The sequence below is a fragment of the Monopterus albus genome, unplaced genomic scaffold (genome assembly GCF_001952655.1).
Source record: "Monopterus albus unplaced genomic scaffold, M_albus_1.0 scaffold99.1, whole genome shotgun sequence".
Classification (NCBI taxonomy): domain Eukaryota; kingdom Metazoa; phylum Chordata; class Actinopteri; order Synbranchiformes; family Synbranchidae; genus Monopterus; species Monopterus albus.
This window is the reverse complement of record NW_018127979.1, coordinates 1,227,001-1,251,488: the sequence shown is the minus strand read 5'-3', so window position 1 is coordinate 1,251,488 and position 24,488 is coordinate 1,227,001. Positions and strand designations below refer to the sequence as shown.

General features: G+C 38.4%; 2 protein-coding genes across 8 annotated transcripts in view; one reads left to right on the top strand and one right to left on the bottom strand.

Annotated features, from left to right (window-relative positions):
- The window catches only part of klf5b (Kruppel like factor 5b), a 24,955-nt gene extending 11,985 nt beyond the window's left edge, over positions 1 to 12,970 (bottom strand). Inside the window, exon 1 of the mRNA XM_020609243.1 lies at positions 12,909 to 12,970. Within this exon, the coding sequence (XP_020464899.1) occupies positions 12,909 to 12,941 (33 nt within the window). The 5' untranslated portion in view covers positions 12,942 to 12,970. The remainder of the gene's footprint in view (positions 1 to 12,908) is intronic.
- dachd (dachshund d) overlaps positions 5,839 to 24,488 on the top strand; it is a 114,223-nt gene continuing 95,573 nt past the window's right edge. For 5 of the 7 annotated variants that reach the window (XM_020609240.1, XM_020609239.1, XM_020609236.1 and 2 more), the window contains exons 1-2: positions 5,841 to 5,909; positions 6,208 to 6,357. In XM_020609240.1, coding sequence (XP_020464896.1) covers positions 6,355 to 6,357 — 3 coding nt within the window. In that variant the 5' untranslated portion in view covers positions 5,841 to 5,909; positions 6,208 to 6,354. The other 2 variants (XM_020609234.1, XM_020609235.1) reach the window with 2 other exon arrangements.

Genomic DNA, 24,488 nt, shown 5'->3' with positions numbered 1-24,488 from the left:
TTTGGGATCACCATCCCATTTGGAGCTCTTCTGTTGACCTTGTACCTCATGGGACGCAGGCCTGGCTGTGATAGGAAAGAGAAATATTGCAGATGTCCATTGTTTGTGATCAGACCATAGCCCGCACAGAAATGACATTCCCATTTCGTAACTGCCTTTTGCTATTTACATTTAGATTGTCTTTACAGGCCCCGTTCTCTCATGTAACTGTTTGATAACAATTACAGGTGTTTCAGTTTATTGAAGAGAGGATGATTGCCATATCTGAAAATAATGACCTCATCAGAAGATGAAGTGCCTACTCAACACTGCCCAGCTCTGAGTAGTTTCATGTAATTATTTGAGGTCATTAAGTTATGCAAGTTTTACAGCTGAGGTGCTTTCCTTTTCAGTTTATTTACTGTATTTAGTGATAACATGCACAAGTTATGGCTACTTTGAAACACACTTGCAATTTATTCATTGCTTATAGGTTTAGGGGAAAAAACTACTTGTAAATATTGTGTACTTTTTTCATTAATGCAATATAACAGTACGTTTTAGTTGTGTTAACAGTGTGGACCCAGGGGTGGCAATGCTAGTTTTTGGTCAGTCCATCACTTTGGTCCAAACTCAAATATCTAAAATTAAATATGAGCATTAATGACCCACAGACAGGATAATTCCCTGACTTTACCTCTATTGCCAAATCAAGGTTGACATTTGAGGGAAATGTCTTCTCAACTTTTGGGCTGATCATGTGCAATCATTTTTGTCATCTCTTAACGTTTTAGCTACTGTAGTGCCGTAACCTGACCGAATACCTGCTAAACCAATTACATTCCCATTAGTCTCAGCTGTACTTGTGTTTAATGCTACTTATGACGTGGTAGCTCGTTAACACATTAACATCAACAGTGAACATGATAAGTGTTAGCATCATTATTGTGAGCTCCTAGCATGGCTGTAGATGTTTTAAGTCCCTTTCAGAGATGGGTTACGTAACATTGCTGGCTTCATCAGTTTGTCACTTAAAGCTCTTCACAACACTCACACACCGTGATGGCAAGAGCCATAGCTGACATGCAATATTTGATTAATACACTAAGATATGTGCATACATCTCTACACAACGTTCTTTGCATCAGGTGCAAAGGCCAAGGAGTAATACTAGTAGAGAAAAAAAAGATTATAGCTCACACATTGATTTGATGCTCCAACAAAATTGTTTTATTCAAGCCAAGCTGCCATGCCAACAACATTTTGACGCACGCAGTATTTGCCATATGTGTGAGACTGTCATATTCATATGCGTGCCTATCCTTTAATGCGACTGCATGCAGTTCAGACTTGTGCTGTGTTGAGAGTTATAATAAATAATAATAAAATGTATTTGTAAAGGACTTTCCAACTCGAAAGCACAAAGTGCTACATCGATAATATAACAGTTCAAAACAGTCAAGGCTAAAAGAGAAACATAAGACAAACACAAGCACTCATATAGCACAATTTCTACCCAGCCTACTATCACAAAAAGGGACTCAAAGATAGTGGTTATACAGGACCAATAAACAAGCTAAACATTAAAAGCTTGTTTGAAAAGATATGTTTTTAGAGCTGACTTGAAGGCTACCGGCTCAGTTATAGAGCATATATCTAAGGGTAAGGAGTTCCACAATCTAGGGCCATGCACGGCAAAAGCGCAACCTCCCCATTTCTTATAGTGTGCAGGAGGAACAACGAGGGCGAGGTGACCTGACGACCGTAAAGTTCTGCGAGGGACATATCCGGACAGGAGGTCAGATAAGTACAAAGGGGCAAGGCTGTGTATGGCTTTAAAAACATAGAGCAAGATCTTGAACTCCACTCTCCATTTTACGGGCAGCCAATGGAGAGACAACAAAACTGGAGTGATGTGGGCATGCCCACGAGTGTTTGCAAGCAAACGGGCGGCCGCGTTTTGGACCAGTTGAAGCCTAGACAAAGATTACTGGGACAAACCGGCATAGAGGGCATTACAATAGTCAAGCCGGGAGGTCACAAAGGCATGGATGGCTTTCTCTAAGTCTTAACTGGTAGAAGCTAGTTTTTACCACCGACAAATATTACTCCCAAATTTTTTTACAGCGTTAGAGAATGAGGGGGCACACGTGCCGAAGTCTAATACACCTACAGCTGGATGGGGACGAATAACAATGTATTCAGTTTTATCTTTGTTTAAATAAAGGAGATTCTGGGTTAACCAAATTTTAACATCACACAGACAGTTCTGAAATGCAACAAGTGAACCTGATTCCGGTTGTACCAGCGGCATGTAAATTTGAATATCGTCAGCATAAAAATGAAAAGGAACATTGTGACTGGATATAATGGCAGCAAGCGGTGACAGATACAAAGAAAAAAGCAGAGGGGCCAAAATGGAGCCTTCCGGGATGCCTGAGGTAAGGGAAGCTGTACTGGAGGAATGGCCACCGATCATGACCTAATAGGTTCTATTGGTAAGATACGACTCAAACCAACTTAGCACCTAACCTCCCAGGCCGAAGAGGTGCTCAAGCTTCAAAAGAAAAATCGAATCGTCTACTGTGTCAAAGGCGGCCAATAAGTCCAACAAAGCTAGAATGACTGGGCGTCCAGCATCAAGGGCTAATGCAATATCGTTATGTACCTTAAGTAAAGCAGGCTCAGTGCTGTGTCGAGCCCTGAACCCTGACTGAAATTTGTCAACAAAATCTAGACGATCCAGGTGAGCACCAGCTTCTCAATAACTTTAGAAAGAAAAGGGAGAAGGGATATTGGATGAAAATTTCCTAATACAGCTGAATCAAGGTTGGGCTTTTTAAGTAATGGTCTAATTACCGCATGCTTAAGGGTCGATGGAACTGAGCCAGAGTTACATAAATGTAACTAGGTATGATCTAGTCAGACTGCCATTGTGACTTTTATGAAAAAGTGACCAGGGTAATCATCCAGATGCCTATACTGTAGATGTTTATGTTCTTTATATTGTTTTCAGCTGCTTCTTGGTGATTTTGAACTAAATGAAACAAATGTAGTGACAGCCATGTCTATCTTCTGGTTTTACTCATCCTAAAAATAAATAGCATTGCCTGACTGTACAATCTAGTGTGTATAAAACTTCCAACATGCAGCATTAGAACAGGAGAAAACTGTGTCAGTGGGAACATACAGTAGCACTGCTGTTCCAGCACTTTATCAGAAATATGTCTCAGGATCACCTCCTCAGCATCTTTGGTGTGCGAAAAATTAGATCTTCTAAGTCAGGTGCCATTTTGGCTGGAGTGAATGGCTGCTAGTTCTGTGGAAAAAGAGACGTAAATCAAGTGGAATGCAGGAGATGCTTGTATCAAAAATGGGACAGCTCACTCCACTCAGACTTGGCCTGGCTCCCAGGAATGCAGTTAGCTAGCACACAATCACTGCCTATTCACGGTGGCACAGCTGCTGTGGACATATGTTCCCCACCAAAGGAGGAGGACATCAACCAGGCACACCTTGAACAGGTTAGCAGATGAATGCATTCAGTCCTTTGAAAGCCATCCCTCGTCTAGTTGTATTTTCCCTTGCTCAACAAATAAGTTCCTCTCCAGTGTGGCCTAAACTTTTCCCATTCATTCATCCATAACAAACTAAGGGCATAAAACACAAGAGTAACAATACTCTTTTTAAATTTTATGTTGGATAATGCAAATTGACGACAACTTTTGTAAATAAATCTCTGAAATGAGTGACATTGCTCAGTCATTTAGAGTGTTTCAGAAGGACAATGGCTCCCAAGGAACAGTAATAAGGAATATTAATAGTGAAAGCCTGTACAAAGACTTTTCCTAGCTCTCAGCAAATGACCAAATGTGAGAGAAAAGATTACATTTATTCATAGCTGTCTTTCATCAAGAAGCTTAAAACCCAAACTTCGAATGTAACCCCAAATTATATGCATATTGAGCTGACCTTATTCACCCTTTTCTTAAAGCCATAGAGGAGGTGTGATATGCAAAAACCCACAGATCCTACATCATTTAGACGATTTCAGCACTTTTGGTTTTCCCGCCGTCCAAGCGAGAGCACGTTAGTCACTAACAGATAAAGAAGAGGGTCCTCCATTTGCATAGAGGTCATATGTGTAATGTAAAAATTCTCATACCTTGCTGAAGTAAAATAAAAATGTAAAAAAAATAATGTGACTTATTCTTGAAATTTACTTGATGCAATATCAAATGCTTTAAATCACTAGACAGAGAACGCAGTAGATAACTACAATCTATTCCTACATTATCCATTGTTAACACATACATTTGTCACCCATCTCTGCAGCTATGACCTATTAGCTTTAGTGAAGTGCTCTGAGACCACGGAGCCATGAGAAGGTTGTTCACCCATCCACCAGGACCATTTACAAGAGAGAGACTCCAGAGCTGAGGCGCAGCAGCTCTCTAATGACTCTATCAGCTACACTGATGGGAGCAAATGGCACCCAGAGATTTCAACACATTCCCGGAGCATGCATTATATTTGCTGTCCGTAGTTTTGTATTGTGTTGTAATGGTAAGGTTTAAGTATTCATGTAAGGACATTTCAAAACACCTGACATCACACCATACTAATATGTTTTTATTTTAATTCAGTACCTTCATACACACACACACACACACATACTCCCGTATTCCTCTATTAAATACAGTATCGAATGACAACACTGCTTTCTTAAGTTGCAGACACTTTTTCAAAGTATCTGTTAGCACTTTAACCTAAATACAACCTTGGTATAATTATTGTGATTTCCGAGAGAAGCGGGGTTGATCTTGCAATTCAATCCAACAATTACAGGAAACTATGTGTAAGATAAAAACAGAATATGTGCTTCCCTTTGTGAGAGATGGTGCGAAGTCACAGGAGTATTCATTAAGGCCTTTATGTCCTGTTTGAAATAGTGCTGTTAAAGGCTTTAGCTGCGGGCATCTCTCTGGAAGAGATATAATGATCCTCCAATTAGAGTCAGAATCATGAGACCTGTTTATTAGTCCTAATTCATCTCCTCATTGTGCTGAGCATATCAAATACCACAGAGGAAAAAAAAATCAACAATTTGCCCACCATAATTACAGATCTATTAATAGTTTCACAACAATGACAAGCAAGGCTATTCACATCATTTTCTTCTGTCAAGAACAATACTGCAACACTGTCACTGTATCCATTAAATCCTACATTTATACCAGCTCAGTGACATCTTGCATTTCAAAGATGACTCTGAGCCTCTTCAGACAAATTACACTTTTTCATTAACAAGAATGGTTTTGGTATTATTAATTCTAAATGGATTTTCAGACACCCCTCTGCATTTGCAGCTTATCATACAATAGCAGGCTTTTGTGGCTGCAAAGGTATTTTCCATTAATATAAAAAATGCTGTTGCGGTTTCTCTTTCAGAAGTCTAATGGTAAAAAAATGATACAACATGGCAACCCAACAAATGGAAAGCCATATAACTTGAAATACACAAGCTACTATTCACATCTCACTAAACTAAAGAGATAAATACTGTAGGAACTTTGATGAAGATTTCTGTCTCGCCTGCTAAAAGAACTCTGATCCTTGTATGAAACTGTCCATTATGTACCATATACAAGAATGATGGCATTAAGAATAATTTTAAAAAGTAAAGATAGTAATGGTCCTTTATAAGGACAAAGGAATGACAAACTGAACATAAAATTAAACAAAAATAAGTGTGTGCACATGCAGTGCAATTCCATTGCATTGGTCACTGAATAAATGGTACATGGTGGCTTTGGGTTTAAATAAGTACCTTGACTTTCATCGGCGCCATCTATCTAACCGCCATCACGTACGTAATACACGATGCAAGCGCCCTCACGGAAGTACGTAACAGTTTGTTTGCGTGCGTGGTAAGAAAACCGTAGCTAATTAAAGTAATTTCTTCACATTTTAGGGGTCAATAAATATTAACTTTAAAGTCTCAGCTTGTGTTAACTTAAAACTGTTTACTCAGAAAACAGCATAAGGCTGCTTTGCGGCGGTGCTGTTTTAGCCGACCTTACTATGTTGAAGTTGTATTTTTTGGGGGATAAACACAACTTAATCTGTACTTTAATACGTTGACAAAGGTATGGACATATAATTAAGTTGTCAAATTTGAGTAATACAAGGCACTGATTGTTGTAAACCTAAAATTGTGTTTTTAAGATCTTGGTCTAACGTGAGGCCTATACGAGTTCAAAATGCTGGAATACTCGAAATAAAATAGTCTCTGAAGACTGCAGCACCCAGAATACAAGATTCCCACTGCAAAATGCTTAAGGAAGACCTGCCATCGCACAACTGCTGACAATTATGGTATGTAGCATATATACAGTACTTGTTGTTTTTACTGTTTAGTTTTTTCTTGTTCATTACACATCATAACAGACATCACACTAGTGATACAGACAGCTGGTTTTGCTTGATGCGGATGATATGATGTATAGATAATGTGATAAAATACTGGACACATTCAGACAGTCCAAATATTTTACAGTCAGTGAGGAGAAAAATATATAATGCCAGACAGCCATAAATCTTAACTTGGTGAATCTTAAAATATTATATTTTTGTTGAGGGTATGCCAGAAAGGTGTTGATTCACCTTAATGGCACTTGATAATTTATTGGGTGATTATATTTTCACTGCATGAGGCTCCTTCACCAGAGGCTCCTTGACAGTATCACAGATACTCTTGCTGTGGGGAAGTAACTGGTTTCAGGATTTAGACATAATTTGTCAGCATTAAAGTTATTGAAAGTGACTGTAAACCTGATTAGCAACCAGCTAATGGCAATTTGGTTATTACTGATGGTTAAGTGATACGGATATATTCCAGCACAGATAACTATGATGGTACACCATGTCACTGAAAAAATGTATTGTGGCACGCTACCATCATGGTAGTTAACAAATTACCATGCCAGTTTTTATCACCACAGTACTTTTTACAGCTTAGGTTAGACTAGAATTTACATCTCAATTTTCATACTGTTTTATTAAGTAATATGTTTAATATTGAATAAAATGACAAATGAGGTTAAGCTCAAATGATTCCTTCTGCAACCAAATGGCCACAAGGGGTCTGCATGAAAAAAATTCTGTCATCTACCTATGTGCTCATTTTCAACCCCCACTGAATTCAGGTGTAGGCAAATTATTTAGAAAGAGGATTCTATAATATTTTATTAGCTTGTCTGTAGTTGTCTTTCTAAGGCAGTTTGCTGTATACCCACCTGAAAAAGGAGAAATTATAACATGTCAAATAGTACTGCCTTTATAGTGACTTCTGATTAGTCAGAAACTGAAAAACAATATGCTCATGGGTACGCTGTGCTACTATGGGTAACTGAAGAACATTCATTAATTTACCGACAGATGGCAATTTTTTTTTACATAAATATATTTTCTCCCATGTGTCTAACAGTCCCCTAATGATACATGGATTCTGTTGAAGCTCTGTTTACATTTTGTGAACTTCTTTTGGTGAATAGTTTAAATGCTCAGATGAGTACAGTGTCCTCTAGAAAGGTGAATGAAAATAGTGCTAAAATTATATGTGTGTGAAATGGGTAATATGAACAACTTAACAGGACAACATGCTTTGAATTTTCAGTGTTTGGGATTTTCTAAGCAAAGCATCTGGTACGCCTTCTCAGTGCAGTACATGTGCTCTTCCTGGTTTGAGATTGTTGGCAAGCTGCTGCAATCCCCAAAATGGTTTGCAAAGTTGACCTCAAGTCAAAGTAACACTCGTTGTCAGATAAGATAAGTTTATAGTTATTAACTTCACAAAACAAGAGTATAACTGAGAACAGCTATGTAATCAGAAATCTGTCATACACATCTTCTGAAGAAGAATCTTTACTACCTATCTGACAAATTGTGTTCTTCATGACAGTGGAAGCAGAGGCTGCTGCTGGCTTTTAGGGAAGAACCTGTGTGGATTACACCAACACATCAGTTTCACGTAGTGCTGACTTATTCCTCAATTCCATACTATTACCAGCTAGAACAACAGCTACTGTGTTGGCACAGCTGAGAAAATACAAGGTCGTTTTATTAGTAAGGATGAACCTAACCCAGCGCTTGCCAGAACTCAGTGTAACCTGAATGAGGTAAATCAAAATTTTGACTTTGTGACCAAGCTGGAAAATTTAATCTCCTGTAATAGAAACCACTTTGCAGTGTTTCGACATCTAATAAGCCTTCAATCACAATGATGAACTTTATTACTCAAATCAGGCTTACTGGATTGTGTTTCCTGTCCACTTGCATTTTTTTTAAGACGGCGCCATTTATGGTCTACTGTAGATGCCAGTGTGATCTGAAACTTCCAGGAAAGTTCTAGAAACAATTACCCTTCATATTTGTAAAAGGTTTGACATTTTATATTAGTTTATACAAAACCATTTTCTTTACAGAAAAGCCAAAACCCTGACCCGGTAGAATTCCTGGGTCTTGGTCATTTGTTAAAGTTGATTATGTTGTGTGTCAGATTTTATTAGATAGTTTGCAACATGTCTTTGTTATAATCCCACAGAGATCAGGGTTTTGATGGCGTTTCACTGTGGTGCATATATTCATCTACTTTAATACAGGAGGTGTGTAACATATGTAAAATATCCAGCAAACAACTTTAAGTATCTTTAAGTAACTTTACGAAGTACCTTAACTTGAATTTAGTTTTGTAGTGGGATTTTTATATATAGCATAGTTTGATAATAAAAGTTATAATTGTCTCACAGTGTGCCCACAATATATTTGTTAGGATAAATAAGAACAAACAAATGCTGATGGAGAGAAATCACGTCCTCATCAGGCATTTAAGTGAGATAGACTGCTGTCTCTTGGGACAGGGCAGCTTTACTTTGGACAAATTAATCTCCAGTAAAGATGACTTAGATCAACTTTGAAAAACACTAAGATGAAAACCCATAAAATGATTACGAACGGCAGTCAGAATGACAAGTATTATCAACAAAAATTAATCAGGTGCATCTTTTCATGAACTCAATTAATAATGTGCAACAACGGGGTCTTTTTTCCCTGGAATGAAAATTAATTAGCAGGGGAAGGTCACTCGGAGATGCTGACATCACTCATCAGGCCGCTGTGGCAGTTCTAATTATTTGTCTTCCAGGCTTGGCTGATCAAAAATTATTGCCATACCTGAGCAACATTTAGAAAAAAGCTTTGTTTAAAGCGCTTTTAATTAGACCTGCTATTTGATTAATGCCGTGTAAGCGCTCAGGATCGGCCCTCTTATCAGCATTTCTGACAAGTTGCTGGGTATTGTTGTGTGAAAGACGTTTTACTGACGCTAACCGACTGTTTAGTATCTAATTCGTTCACTTTAGTTGCAATTAAAAAGCTATTTAATCGGATCACACTTGTTGATATAATATAGATGTTGTAAACTTTGACAAAGCATACTCTGTATCAATACTTCAGGTAATAATACATAACTTGCACTATATGAAGTGGCTCTAATAAAGAGTGTAGTTAATAACAACCTGTAATATCACACACAAACATGGTGGTGGTGTGCAGTGATCCCGCTAAGTTGCTCTCTGCACATTCTTAAAGTGGGCAAGTGTGTCTTTAAGGTCCAAACATTTATTGTGTTTTTGTCAGCCATAATTAATAACAAAAGACAAAGGTCACACTAAGCAAACATGATTACCTAACCCCTGCCTGATAACGTATCGTGTCTCTACCGGCCCCTCGGACACAAAGAGAAGACTTGTCAGAAAGCAGTGTTATCCGGAGTTATTGTGTTGACTCGTTGCCTGAACTGTCTTCAACCCTTACTACATCAATTCACATTACCTGCAAATTAGCAAAGTTCTACTTTCAAGCTCACAGTACATTTGATCCAAATAGACTCTAAATGCCATTTCTGTTCCTATTAACCTACGGATCGGTGTGGCAGATATTTTCATGAGGTTGCTGGGGAAAAAACACGAGGCTAATGGCTTGGTTGTGACAGCGCTATTCATGATGATTTATGATTCTGTGTTTAAGTTGATTACTCCACTGCTGACTCGGAATACTATTTCAATTAGTGCACTGAAGGTCACTCCACGAAATCCCTCCATAATCTATTCCTATTAACACTAATGCGCCGAGTATCCATATCTGTTCACCCTTGTTGATTCAAATCATCCCCACTCCTAACGGCCAGCTTGTTTACCAGTTTACTGGTTCGGACGTATCCTAGATGGTAATTTTCTCTCCTCCGTGTATCATTAATGTCTTCAGTCTTGACACATGGCTAGGAGGGACATCTCAATAGAGCTTGGCGCATTTTTATGGCTTTTATTATTTCTAATATGTTTCACAGATCAAGTGATATTTATGCTGAATGAAATTGATCCTGAAAGCCCTATAGGCAAACATGGTAATATTGTGAGGTTAGAAAGCAACAACCTCCTATTACTTGTCATCATGAGAACCAAAATAGCCTCAGTGTGATCTAAATTTTAGAGGTCTAAATTAATTTTACATCACTTTCATTCATACTCCCACTCACACATGCAGAGGAGGAAATTAGCTACCTGTATTTAATCTAATATGTTCCCGCTGTAGTCGCTGGTGGACATGATAGACTTAATCAGTTCACAGTGAATCAAAAGCTCAACAGACAATGGTGAGCAAGGAACAGTGTAATAAGTATCAAAAACAGGATCTCTGAACTTACCTTCAAAGGAGGCCTACTTTATTTTACAGTATACATTGTCACAGTACAAATACTATAGGACTAACCAGAGCCCTTAAGACAGAAGAGCTTCAGCATTGAGGGGTCAAAAAAAGGCAGAGGATCATGTGATTCATGTAGATTCAATTCAGATTCATTGTTTTCTTTAGGGAACAGCAGGATTTATCAGGAAATTGATACATTTAAAGACCTGAGCAGCCTTGCCAACCAATTTTGTCCTGTAGTTGTGGATATTTCAGCTTGTTAGCCATCTGTTATAGTGACACAGTATTTGAGAGAGACCATCAGAAGGTTGTAAAATGTGTTTTGACACATGTTGCTAACTTAAAATGTCAAGTATATTTAATGCTGTTGATTCTAATGTCTTACTTTAGAAGATAGAAGTCAAGTCAGTGTAACTCTGTGGTGCTGCTCCTAATATTTGGAACTATTCAACGTTCCCATGATCCACCCATTACTGTAAAAAAAAAGGTCCTTATACTCAACTAAAGTGTTTATTGTCATGTGCGCAGTAAGGAAATGTGTTTCCCTGTACAATGAAATTCTTACTTTGCTGTCCACAATGAATGCCAAACAATACAAAGTGAAATATAAAGTAGATAAATAGTACACAAAATGTAAAGGCACTTAAAAACAGCAAGTGGAAACAAATATAATAAAAAAGTATAGTGGAGATGTTGCCACTTTCCTTTTTAATCCGCTCTGGGCCTAAATGTCTGATTTAGTTGTTTTGATTGCAGCTAAGGCAAGATGTAAATTTGAAATTGACAAGTAATTTGCTACTAAGAGTATATTGCAAGCTAAACTTTATAAGTTGTTTGGATTAGCTTCCAAACACTTTTATTGCATGTTAATCAAGCAGACAAAACTCCATAATAAAAAAGGTCAAAACTTGAACAGCTCTTATCAACCACAACAGGTCTCTAGGCTGAGGACAGGAATCATCCTTTTTTGAGAGAAGGGTAAAAGTGCTGACATTGTCACCAGTTGATGGGACTCTATCCAAGGGATAGGTGAAAACACTTGGGCACAGTGACATCAATTTTCAAGATGATTTAACTCCATGCTCCTGTGTTGGAGGAAAGAAACTTCAGACCCCTGATTTACCTCTGATGACAGCCACGCGGTCCCCGAAACAATGTTTCCAAGGCTACTAGCGAATGACGAGTGGTCACGTCTGTACAGCTGTCCCCATTGGTTTGATTTATGTGACCGGGATCCAATAAAAATGGCAATCAAATCAACCCAGCCACTTTACAGGTAGAGGGCTGTCTGATTGAGTTGTCGAAGGCATGGCTGAGGCTCAGAATGATTATGCTACAAAACAGAGAGGGGTCCATCTCTCCGCACCCAACAAGGACACCATACATCTCCCCATGCAGCTTTCCTACTCCACTGTGAAATGTATCCAAAATAACTGCGCACCTACTGCTTGCCTGCCTCCCCTTTCTGAAGGTTATTTGTCGTCTGAAGGACTCTCCCTGTCAGAGCATGATGAATACCATGTACACAGACAAGAGCAGCGTCAGGTCCAGGATTAGCCGGAAAACTCACTGATCTGTGAATAACCTAAAAAGAGGAGCTGAAGATTAGCAATGATGCTTTTAGGAATGATCCATCAAACTCAACTACCTCAGTCACTCAAATGAATCATCTCACTTGATTCTTTAACCCAGGCGAAGAACGAGGGACTGCCGCTCTACCCGCAGGTCACAGAGATCATTTTGAGGATGTTTATTAAATCAGTGCTATCAATTTTGTTACTGATCATCTTTTATCTGTCCTGTCCTTGGGGATGAGTCAAGCACACAGTGATGTTAAAGGTTGTGGTGTTCAACTTATGGCTTTCCCATTCAACCTCAGGAGCATCGCTGGCATTATTGAATTACAGCCATTGCTGTGACGTATAAATTGATACCTGAAATTTGCCCCTTATTGAGAGGGCCTGTCACTTAAGTTAACTCACTTCTGTTAACAGAGCTACTGTACAAAGCAGAACAAAAAATGAGCAAACAATAATCATGTGAACTATTTGCCTTGGCTTTAAACTAATGACAGTTCAGGCAGGCCTGTTTACTGTGCATGAGGAAGCACACATTCAGGAAGTAAATTGGATCAAAGTACAAGCAGCTGCTTAAGCACTTACTCGCTTCGATAAGCAGAGTGAAATCACCATCATTGTTGCAATAGAGTGACTTGATTCAGTCACCGCCAGGAAAGCAGACAGGAAGAGGAGAGGGGAGCTGATAGTGGACCAGTTCCATGTGTCATGAAGGAGCCACTGGCTAACAGCCAGCCTGAAAGAAAACAATTGAACATCACTGTTAAGTTGTTTAGTGCTGGAAACACAATCACCTTGTTGGAGAATACAATGCATTGTACAGCAGGTACAAACACATCCTCTGGAATATTAGTCAGGCATGTTGAGCTTAACCAAATCACTCCACACATTAAAAGACATACATTTTTGAGTAAGGTTTTGTTATGTTTCCCTTGGCTGTTGCAGTATTATTTAATAGAGAGACTGCTAAGCTCGTCAGCTAAAATAACCAAACAAGCAAATGTTAGCATAGATATTGACCCAAGGCCCTTTCAATATTTTCTTTGTAGAGTCAAAGCAGAGAATGGAACAAAAAATTCTCTGATCCAAAGAATTTGAAATGACATCATCTTAAGTTTCCACTGAACTCTGGAGACCTTTCCTCTCCAGCAATGAGGACACAAGGAAAGTTCAAGGATTGAGCAAGTCAGTTGGACTAACATGCCATGGAACAGGAAATAGCCATTCATTGATTTTGTGTGTGTCCAGAAAGATCAATTTTATTCTTCCTTTGTTTTCAGACTACAATGCACTAAAGCTCCTGCAGCAGCAGGATGTGTTTCGTACAAGTGCGGTCCAAATGAAGCTATAAATCAAGTGTTGGAGCAGAAACACATAATGTCATCCCCCATAGGCCGCGTATTGTACAGTACCGCACCTCAAACTCCTCCATTCTGGTTTAATTCTGTCAGTACAAACAGTCTGACAGTGTCCGACAGTTTAATTAATATGACTGTCAAAATATCAACACAAGGGCTATTGAAAACTGCTCAGAAAAGGTGGCACGTTGAATTTGATTTTGGATATTATCCATGCTCTTATTCTGAAGTCTTAACGAAGAAGTTAGTCTTGTGTAGATTATATGGTAGTGCATTTTCTCCTTTACGAGTTGCTGGCCATTATCTGGTTCAACATCATTTTGTTGTTATGCAGTTTGCTGATTAAGTGTGCGTGTGCACGCGCATATATGCGTGTGTGCATAAACTGACACTTCTTTAATTGTATTGCACTTGTGTTATCTGGTGCTGGAGTTAACTCATAAAAGTGAAGTCTCAAGCAGATTCCCAGCGTCTGCCTATTTAAGATTCATAGAAAAGACCATCCACCCCAATCAATATCTACTTGAGATTTAAGTTGCATTATGTGTCCCCTTCACAGGCATGATTTAAAACATCAGCACAAAGTATTCTTAATTTTATTGCCTGCCGTAAATTAAAATTAATGATGCTGACATCCACAATTAACAATGAAAAATGCAGATTCTTATAATTACTTTAGCAGTAATATTGTTTTCAGCCCAGGCTCAAGGTGCTCCTCATATGCTCCTCAACATTCAGTAAAACACAAAAAGACAGCTTCATTACATTTTATTTGCTATAGGAAACAAAAAAAGGGTCTAACAAAAATCCACAGCTCATTTGGGAATATCTCGCCATGCATAATTAAGCAAATTTGATTGGAATTAAGCATGACTTCTTTTGGTTGGGTTTTAATGAATGCAAATCAGGCATCTACATCCCTAAGATTAATTTCAGCCAATTAAAAAACAAAGCTTGTTGGAAAGTGTAAAAGTGTTCAAAGCAGGGCAGCAAAGCAGTTTCTCTCTCTCCCTCTCCCATTCGCTCTCTCTCTTCATCTCATCTTCATAACTTGCACTCAGGAGAATCCCCCCCTCAACTTTGATCATTAGCATGAAGTTACAGGCAAACAGTATGAATTCAAATATGGCAGATATGCACTGCCAAGATCCTAATGCCTTTTTAATCTCAAAGTTGCACCCCTTAATAGTTTCCTAAAACAATTATTGTTTAAGTACTTCTGTTTTAACATTGGCAGGACAATTAAAATATGCATTTATTAGCAAGTGTACTTAAATATAAATTTAAATGTACTCGCATATTGATCCAGTTTCTCTGGGATGCAAAGGCAAACTTGAAGCATTAAATGTGTCATTGTTCTGCATTTTGACAGGACAAAATGTGCCAATAATTCTGCATTAGTTAGCCCAAAATAATGTTGGCACGACCTGAAATCAGCCTTTATCAGTGTTCAAGACCATTCAATCCATCTGACTTAAGCACTCACAAGATCTCATCGTGGTATTTTCCATGTGAAGGCACCATTGCACACCAGACTGGTGACAAATAACACACATCACACAAATAACAAATGCCCCTGTCAAGGAGTGTCTATGGCTTATGTAGGTGTAAGTCTCATTATGACAATCTTACATTACCCTCGGCCTTAAATGTTAAGCTGTTTTTGCACCTATCAATGTGACACACAGCAGCACTGATTATTTAGAGAGGCAGACGTACACGCTAATGATTGAAGGCAGCTAATGCCAAACTGCCTGCATGTTGCTGGGAGAACGTTGCATACATTGATTTGATCCCTCACATCAAAAGACAAACAGTGGTGCAAGTCAGCACTTGCCCAGTCAATGTCATTCCTTGAAGTGGTACCCCACACGTGCATCTTCATGGGCCTGGGGAGGGGGGAGGGGGATAGAAAATCAGATCTATTGGCATTTCTTTAATAGAGATTCATGGAGGGAGGAAAGGAGAAAAGTGTTTCCTCATTCACCTGCTAGCCGGAGCCGGTTCTGTGAGGCTTGCTGTGTTTAGATTGCATTAATCTCTCTGTCTCTACCTGTTACACAGATTTCATTAATGTTGTCTTTTAACATCAAGTCTCTTGCAGAGTGGGGAATAAGTTGAGAGTGCTCAGAACTCTGCAGAAAGTTCAAAGCACCACAAGAAACCCTTTATGTGTTCCCTAATCATTCAAAAGCCCGTCCTAGTATGCCACTTGTGTAGCTCCTCCATATGACGAGAAGAATTAATATTTGGCCTCTGATGCATTCTTTTTGAAAGAATAAAGGAATGTGAAGGAAAAGCATTATCTATTCAAGGAGCGCAGGGAATACTCTGAATGTGTCTCAGTTCTGTTGTAGCTACTGCGTCTCATTTTGTCTGTCGCAGATCACAGGGCTACAGACTGCTATGTTTCTGAGGGAGAATGGAGAGTGAGAAAATGTAGTTTTATTAGAACCCTGTGGGAGAGTTTTGTAGAGGCAAGCCTGTCATTGAGCCTATTTGCATCATGCTAGCAGAGAATAGATATGATAATATTGTGATACTTTGGAATCATTCTCACAAAGTGGTTTGTGTCATGATTTTTCTGTGGTGAGAGCCTCTGGCAGAACCCCTCATGCCATCAGAGAGATATTTATTTATTTATTTTTACCTTAAACCTTTTTACCTTAAAGGGGTAGTTGGTGTTCTTGGGGAAAAACACAAAATGAAGCTTGATTTTGAAATGAGCCAGCGGAAGAATTCCCACCCTTTCTTTCTGACTTCTTCCCTAAGCCACTCCTTCAAACACAACACACACTGCTACACACATTGCCTGTTACTTACTGATTTGAGGAAAATGACAGCCAAACAAAACAAAACCGATAATTACCTGTCCAGGAGAAATACGGCTGCCATGGTGTCACTTTTTAGCCCATTTTGTTCTCTCAGTTGTTGCCATTGTTCAAAAGCCACACCGGTGTTAATTCCAGCTTTACGTCTTGCAGCATTCAACTTCTTTTTAGTAGTAACATTCTCTAATCCGGTCTCCGTTTGTGACTGAAAGCTGCTGTGGGTACCTTCTCTGCCACAGCTTGCTAGCTTTAGCTATAAAAACAAAACGGTAACACGTCTGTCTGCCAGGCCTTGTGGGAGACTCTTGGCTCACGCTGTGAGTGTGAGGGCAGAGTGCGCGTTAGTATGAAGTCAGGTTGACAGGCATGTAGGCCATCCAGTGGTTTTGCTTGGCCCAGCTAAAATTATTAGTAAGACTTTTTTCAGAGCTGCTGCTGCCACAGATGATTTTTTTTTTATGTTGTCAGTGCATTTAATGTATTCACTGCCACTAGGATGAAAAGAGAATTTCAAGAAATGTAACAAAAAAAGCTTGTGAAATGAATCACCAACACTACCTTTAAACCTTTACATTTAGACTGTAGCTCATGATCACAGTGCCAGTGAAAAACACTTAAAATATAAACCAGAATAATCATTTACTCCGTGTCACTGCTTAGTATTTTTGTCTGCTAGTCTTCCTCTGTGTTGATGTATTAACTCAGATGCCTCAGGCTTTTCATTTCATTGGGTATAACCTCACTGCTATAGATTTGGCTTACTTTATGCACCAAGGACCACTCATTCAAGTTCACTAGAGCAGACCTACACGCCTTTTGAAGCATTTGGGCCCCATTATTATGAAAGTATAGTGTTCGTACATTTGTAACTGCAATTTCAACTCAGCCATCAGTGTAAAATCTGCTATTCTAAGTTTCCTGAATGCATTGAGACAGAGAGGGGGAGAGAGAAAATGTGTGTACCCTTTTATTTTCACACATAATAACAACAGAGATTACTATTCAAGGGTCAATATGAGTGAAAGGCTATTCAGTGCACTTGTTTCAGACTGTCCTAGTGAAAAACTGAGAACAGGAATAATTTGCACACATTTAAAGATTCTCTGCATTTGGTGGTGGCTTTTTAAAAGGATTTTAATTATTTATCATTAAATTGCAGTGAACTGTTTAAAAAGAGGGTACTGTTGAAAAAGTCTGCTACAGGTGTAGGACTAAATTGTGTGGAGTGAAGAGATGTTACGGAGAGATGGGAAGCCCAAGGGATAAGCAGGAGGGCAGTGCCGTCTCTTGGGAGAATTTTATGCTGCTGAAGTGAATTTGAATACATAAAGGAGAACTCCGGTAAAAAGGAAAGGGGAGTACAACATAGCCTGTGTTCTCCTGGTCCCTTGTGTGGGAAAAGAGGCAGATTACCCTGCGTCTTTTTCTACTCTGGCCCTATTCTCAATGACTAATTTTGCATTTTAAGGTCTGCAATTGTGCTGTGAGCACATTCACTCAACTACTGCATATTTTACCCCCACACATCACACTTTGAGTGTCAAATGCGTTGCTCTTCAATGGTAGTTCGTTTATATCTAATGAAAGCATCCATTACCACCGCACAAATCCGTTACAGATGCATTCCATCGCAGTAAAAGTGTTTAAGCACAGATTTATTGCTTCCACTAAAGAAGTTAAATGTTTCCTCCTAGTTAGTTTGTCTTTCTGCCTTTCTGTCAGCTAGATATTTCAAAACCTCCACAGATTTGCACAAAATTTGTTGGACAGATGGGCTTTGGGCCAAGGAGCCATGGACTACACTCTGGTAGAACTGTGGATGTGATTTCCTAAGGATGCCTTATGTTAGCTGTAAAACTATCAGTGACCTGATGTCATATAATTTAAGAACTATGTTTGCACTGTCTGTATGCCTCATAGTTCTGCTCTGTGTGTTGAAGCTGAACTGGAATTCTTTCTGTGATTATTTAATTGATAAAAAACACATTACACAACAAATAACAAAAAGGAATGCAACATATTGGTATCAGCACATTTTCCTGCTCAAGCAGGCAACGCCCTGCACATTCTCCCTTCTTAGTTTTCCTGTTTGGTCTGCCCTCTTTACTTTGTCCCTTATCTGAGTGTCATTCATTCCTCCTCCGTGATCCTGCACTTGGCTATGGTCTGCATGGCTGGGCACCCTCCCATTCCTGCACTACACCAAAGACACTGCTCTGCACTGTTCTTTGTAATCAACTGAAAGCAGAGGGGTTGGGGTGTGTGAGGGCATTACTTTTGGTATGCAGCAGTCTCACCTGTTTGCATTATACCTTGCCATAAGTCTGTCTTTACCTTTATCTGATACTATATGCAGCTAGTGAAAAATTATGACATCAATAATATACTTTTTTTTCCCTCAATGGAGTATCCAGTGTGAAGATTTGCAATGGGACCTAATTGGTCCTTGAGCCAGATCCAAAGTAAAAGTAGTAAATAAGAAATAACTACTCCATACACTGCCCAATACCGAGTCTAGGTATTTGCAAGAACAACTTGAACAGTTAAATTTTGTGATAATTAAATAAAATAAAAAACATCCAAGACATGCAGAGGCATGTTAACAGTACAGTATGCTGATGTGTTCTGTGTTCCTGTAGAGGTCACTGTTGTGTGGTGCCTCTGTGAGATTGGCACACTGTCAGCAGCCATAATGCCTCCTTTGATGAACTCTGCAGCAAATAACTGTCATTGAAAAATGACTAAAAGAATGTGGGAACGAGGCAGATTACAAAGTTAATTTTGTTTGCCAAACCATGATGTCTAGTACAAACAACATTGTTTTAAAAAGGAAAAGTTTGTTGGTGCTTAATCGCTACAGTGATAACCAGTAATTATTTTTTTATGCCTGTATTAATCTTCCCGCACCAGTAGGAAGTCGAGTTGGACCAAATAAATGTATGTACATATGTCAAGTCATTGCAGGATTATTTTCTCCCTGGAAGAAACACATTTAGTTAATCACAAAATCCCTATATTTGTGAGACGATTGTAGTGAGCAATTATAAGCGAGCTTTATTACCAAGAACACAAATTAGACACTATGAATGAGTTCATCCCAAGCATTTGTATGTGCCATTTAATTCTGAAATCCTTGTTTATTAAACTCCAGTTGCACATATGAATCAACTCTTTGGCATTAATCATGAAGTACAAGGGACCAGATGGTACAATCTTAGCCAAGCTTGAATTAATATGAAAGGTTGAATCACTGCTGCATCGAGATCCTCTCAAGGACCTTTGAAGAATGACATGAATAATCATTGTTGTTGGATGCATAGTTTATTAAGTCAGCAGAGCATAGTGACCTATACCGCAAACTGAGAGATATTATAACACATGGTGCTGCCCTGCCAAGGCTTTTTGATGTATTACAGCATTGATACTAAAATGAAGAATGACTTCTTGTACACACTCATAATATAAAATTTTAGTATCATATCATGCACCATAATTTCAGTATCATAATGTGATCATGATAAATACGGACATGACCAATGTGACCCACTAACAATGACTACACATCACTAACTCCTTTCAGTTTTACAGCCTGTTGATGCCTAACAGTTGTGTAATTTGAAGTTTGTCTGTCTGTGTTCGTGTTAATGATTCAATGATCTGATATACTGGATTGGTATCAGTGCTGATTTTGACTGTATTTTGATATTGTTCTAAAATAAGCGATCCATATAAAAGTGCTCGTGACTAGCTGGTGAACACCGTGCAGGATTTGGCTTCTACAGTAAAGAGACAACTCCCACAGGAGTTGATGGAGACCAAAGTCGTATCAGATTTAAAGGTGATGACATGTCAGTGTTGTGTTCTTTTTTTTCCACAGCCTCATGTTATATTACACACAGATGAATTATTTTCGTTAAACATGTTCAACACAGTAAGAAATGCAGTTTTTAAAATAAAAAAAATGTTGGATCAATACTGTTTGTTGGCCAGCACCTTAATCAGAATCAGTATCAGGAGGCAAAAACTAGACTGATCATTAGTTTAAATAGTCCAGGATTTTTCACAGATTCATATATTGTGAAGTGCAGATATTTAGTGTATTGTAGCCTTTTTTAAAATGTCTAATGCAGTGTTGGAAGAAGTTCTGAGATTGTTTAAGTAAAACTATCAGTACTAAAATGTAAAAATACTCTGTTACAAGTGAAAATGATAGATTCAAAATGTTACTTAAAAGTACAGACGTATTCTCTCCAAAATACAAATAAAGTACCAAAAGTAAAAGTAGTCATTATGCAGAATGGCACATTTTACATTGATGTATATCATATTATTGGATTGTAATTATCGACACATTATTGTTTTCATCACCTTAATGTTGCAGCTGGTAAAATTATATACTTTTGTGAATTACTGCTGGGTAGCCTGTGAATTTATTACTAGGGATCAATTAACTATTATGATTATACTGTATTTTGTGTAGTTAATTTGATTCTGAAAAGTGACTCGTAGCTAAAGTTCTTCAATAAATGTACAGTAGTAGAGAAAGAGTACAGCCTCCAAAATGTAGTGAAGTCAAAGTATGAAGTAGCAGAATATAAAATACAGTACAGATACCTCAAAGTTGCATTTAAGTATAGTAGCTGATTAAATGTACTTAGTTCCTTTCCACCTCTGGTCTCATGTGTATCGTTACCATGACCAATTCCAAGTATCATATATTAGTACAATTCAACAAGAACAATAGTAAGAAGAATATGAGGAGGAGAACTACATAACAGACTAACAAACCAAAGGGTTCAAATGAAAAATCTGGTGTTTTTACTGTTTTTAAATTACATTTAGCCTGAGCATGTAGAACTGTAGCACATTGCCAAGGTTACAGTTTATTACATGAACATATAACCTGTCACTGTTGTTTGTAACACACTATATAATCTTGTTTCTTTTGATCTGTACCAAAGCAGTACTCCTCCACTTTGCTTTGACCTCACACTTAATGTATTCAAGCTTAGCTGATTTCCTGATTCCAAAGGACATTACATTTTCTTTCTTGTCACTTGTCACTAAATTCCTAAAGGAACAATTAGCATTTTGTTTGACGAAATGTTGAAAGGTTCATAGATTGATATTTGCAAAAATGTAGCAGGGTGTTTTTTTTTTATCCAAATGCAAATTTTGACATTTATTAACTTTTACACATCCTCTGTTTATGGATTGTAAAACTCTACATAGATTTAATGGGAATAAAGTAAAATTACAATCTTTAAACACAATCAGAGTGGCAAACCAGCAAGTGTGTAATTTAGTCTTGTGTGGCAATGAAATGGTTTACGGGCCTTGATTTATGTCCTGTGCATGGGATTTCTAATGAGAGAGACCAACATTGCAGTGTGCCTGGGTTCCAGGAAACTACATTTGCAGCAGATCTTTTTTCTCCAGAGTGTTTTTCCCCTGTGAAATAATGTCAGCACTTTCCCACCTTCAAAGTCCTTTTGTTTCCAGATCTATTAACAATTCTAATTGTACAGGAACACTTGTTAAGTAAGGCTGGTAAATAAAGCAGGAAACGCATTATTTCCTTTTAGTGCAGATTAAAGGTACAGCTATGCTGGGCTGAAACACATTAATGAGGTTTTAAATAAAAATGCTGGCAGGGAATTTACACCGCTGACTGGTTTAACTGCAGTGAGCAGTTGATTTTACTTGATGTTAAAGGGGAACATTATTTCACCTACTAATGAAAAATACATCTTTCCACCCTCCTATCTGTTAATTAACATGTTTGTGTTAAGGGACTTTCAAAAAAGGGATACAATCGCTTTTAATCAGATTAAAGTAAGTGATACATAATAGGGAGGTTGTTTTCCTTCAGTCCTTTTGTTAATTGAATAGCTTTGTATGACTTGGAATGTTTTTCCTAGTCACAACAGTTTGCCTGACCGAGCTGCTCGGGATGCCCCTATCTTAATTACGGATCGTTTTCCAAATGTGGTTCAGTTTCCTCAGCAGGACAGTTTCTGTTAACTGCTATTTTTAAGGCCAATAACAATGACAAAGCTAGGGATGATTAACGCAATTAAAGTTTCCCTTTGTTTTCTAAGTGCAGCGAGATAGGACTGCCTGTTTGTACAGCATTTATTAAACATTTACTAAATGGAATTGAATCTGTCATCGACGAAGTTTTCCAAGACAATTACCTTTTAGCATGGCAAACACTGTTTGAGTCAGCTAACGTCGCACAGCTTATGGCTGTGATTAGCCATTTGATTTCATCAAGCCAAACTAAAATCCTTTAGCAGAGAGAGTCTGAGCGAGTGAGTGAGAGAGAGAGAGAGAGAGAGAGAGAGAGAGAGAAGGGTTTAAATATAATTTTACCATCGGAATTTCTCAATTAGCATACCACATTTTCTCCATTAGATAAACTGCCTTTAGAGAGCTGGCTGGTTTAATCTGTATAATGTCTGTGTAAACTATAATCTCCTGATTCTAAAAAGAAATCCCTTAAGGACATCATTCACATTCACTCTTCATAAGACAGTTTTTGAAAGACATGATCGAGTGCAGCTTTTAAAGCGAGACTGAACGGTGATGGGTTGTTATGCCTATCATGCTTTTCTTTTCTGTGGCACATGGATTCTGCAAGTTGTGGTTTCACTTGCTTGAGTTTAGCTAATCATTAGTAATTATATTTTTACAAGCTTGTCCTTGCTTGACTGTCACTAGAGCATACAGTACAGCTGCATTTTAGATTGTTCCACTAATATATAGGTTTATTTGGCTACTCAGTAATTCAGCCAGTGTCATGGTAACAGTCTGACTCTGAAGTCATATATTACATTAAGTCACTGGCAGTTGCTGTTCTCTGGCACATAATTTGGAAGCAGTATTAACATGTGACATAATACATGAATAAAGGTTTGATCACTTATTGAATCAGAAGTGTATCCGGCTGTGTGCATATGTACTTCTCTACCAATCATAGCAGCACTGGGCTGTTAGTCTGTATGGATATAGAAATCAAGATCTGTTACCCTGTTGAATGATGACCAGGGAGAAATCAGTTTGTTTACATGCATATCATTGCCCTCCATCATACACTTCAGGCTGTATGAATTAGAGCCTGCAAACACAGCCTCATTCTCCTTGCATCACACCAAGAGTCACTCCATTGATTACTCTTCCCCGCTCCCAGGAAATGGCTCATGCATCTCGTGTACATTATAACAAATGTTCTCTTTGCATTACAATTGAATTGTGATTGTTATGTTCAATCAATGGGGAAAGGTCACAGGATCGCTCCTGCCAGCGCTTTAATGGAGAAGTCGATGAGGATTCATTTTAATCACTGCGGCTGTGGCAGAATGAGCACAACACTGAGAGACTGTCAATGGCCCGGTAATTACCACTGTTTATACAGGTTTCTGCTTTAGCAATTTAGATATCCACAAATCTCTCTGTTTCTTGCACCCCGGTTATATTGGAAGCTGTGTGGCATCAAATGAAGTACTGAAGGATGTGGGCCGTGACTGCTCTAATTGTGGGCCGACTGGTGAGGCTGGCTCTTTGAAAATGAAGTGAGCTCCATTTGCTCTTCTTTTGAGCAGTTACATTACCAGAAAGCTGTTATTTTACATGCTTTGTGTGAAGGGCATTCTATTAGCTCAGCACAATCCCAGTCCCTGCCTTCTGCAGTTGTATCAAGTGGTGGAAGATTGTGCATGTGTGTTACCATTACTTACAGTGGAGGACAGTCTAGGTTAACTTTACTGTAAATGTACAAATAACCATTTGCTCCAAATTATCTCATATCTCTCTCTCCAGTTATCTAGTAGAAATTGTAATTGTACATAATGATGAGTTCCTCAAAGATACAGCTGACATAGACTACATTTCCCAGAGTTCTTGCTAAATGTGTCATTCTGTGTTCCTTTTTTGACTTGTCCAACTTTTTTTTTCTCTGTATCTTTGGCCACTGT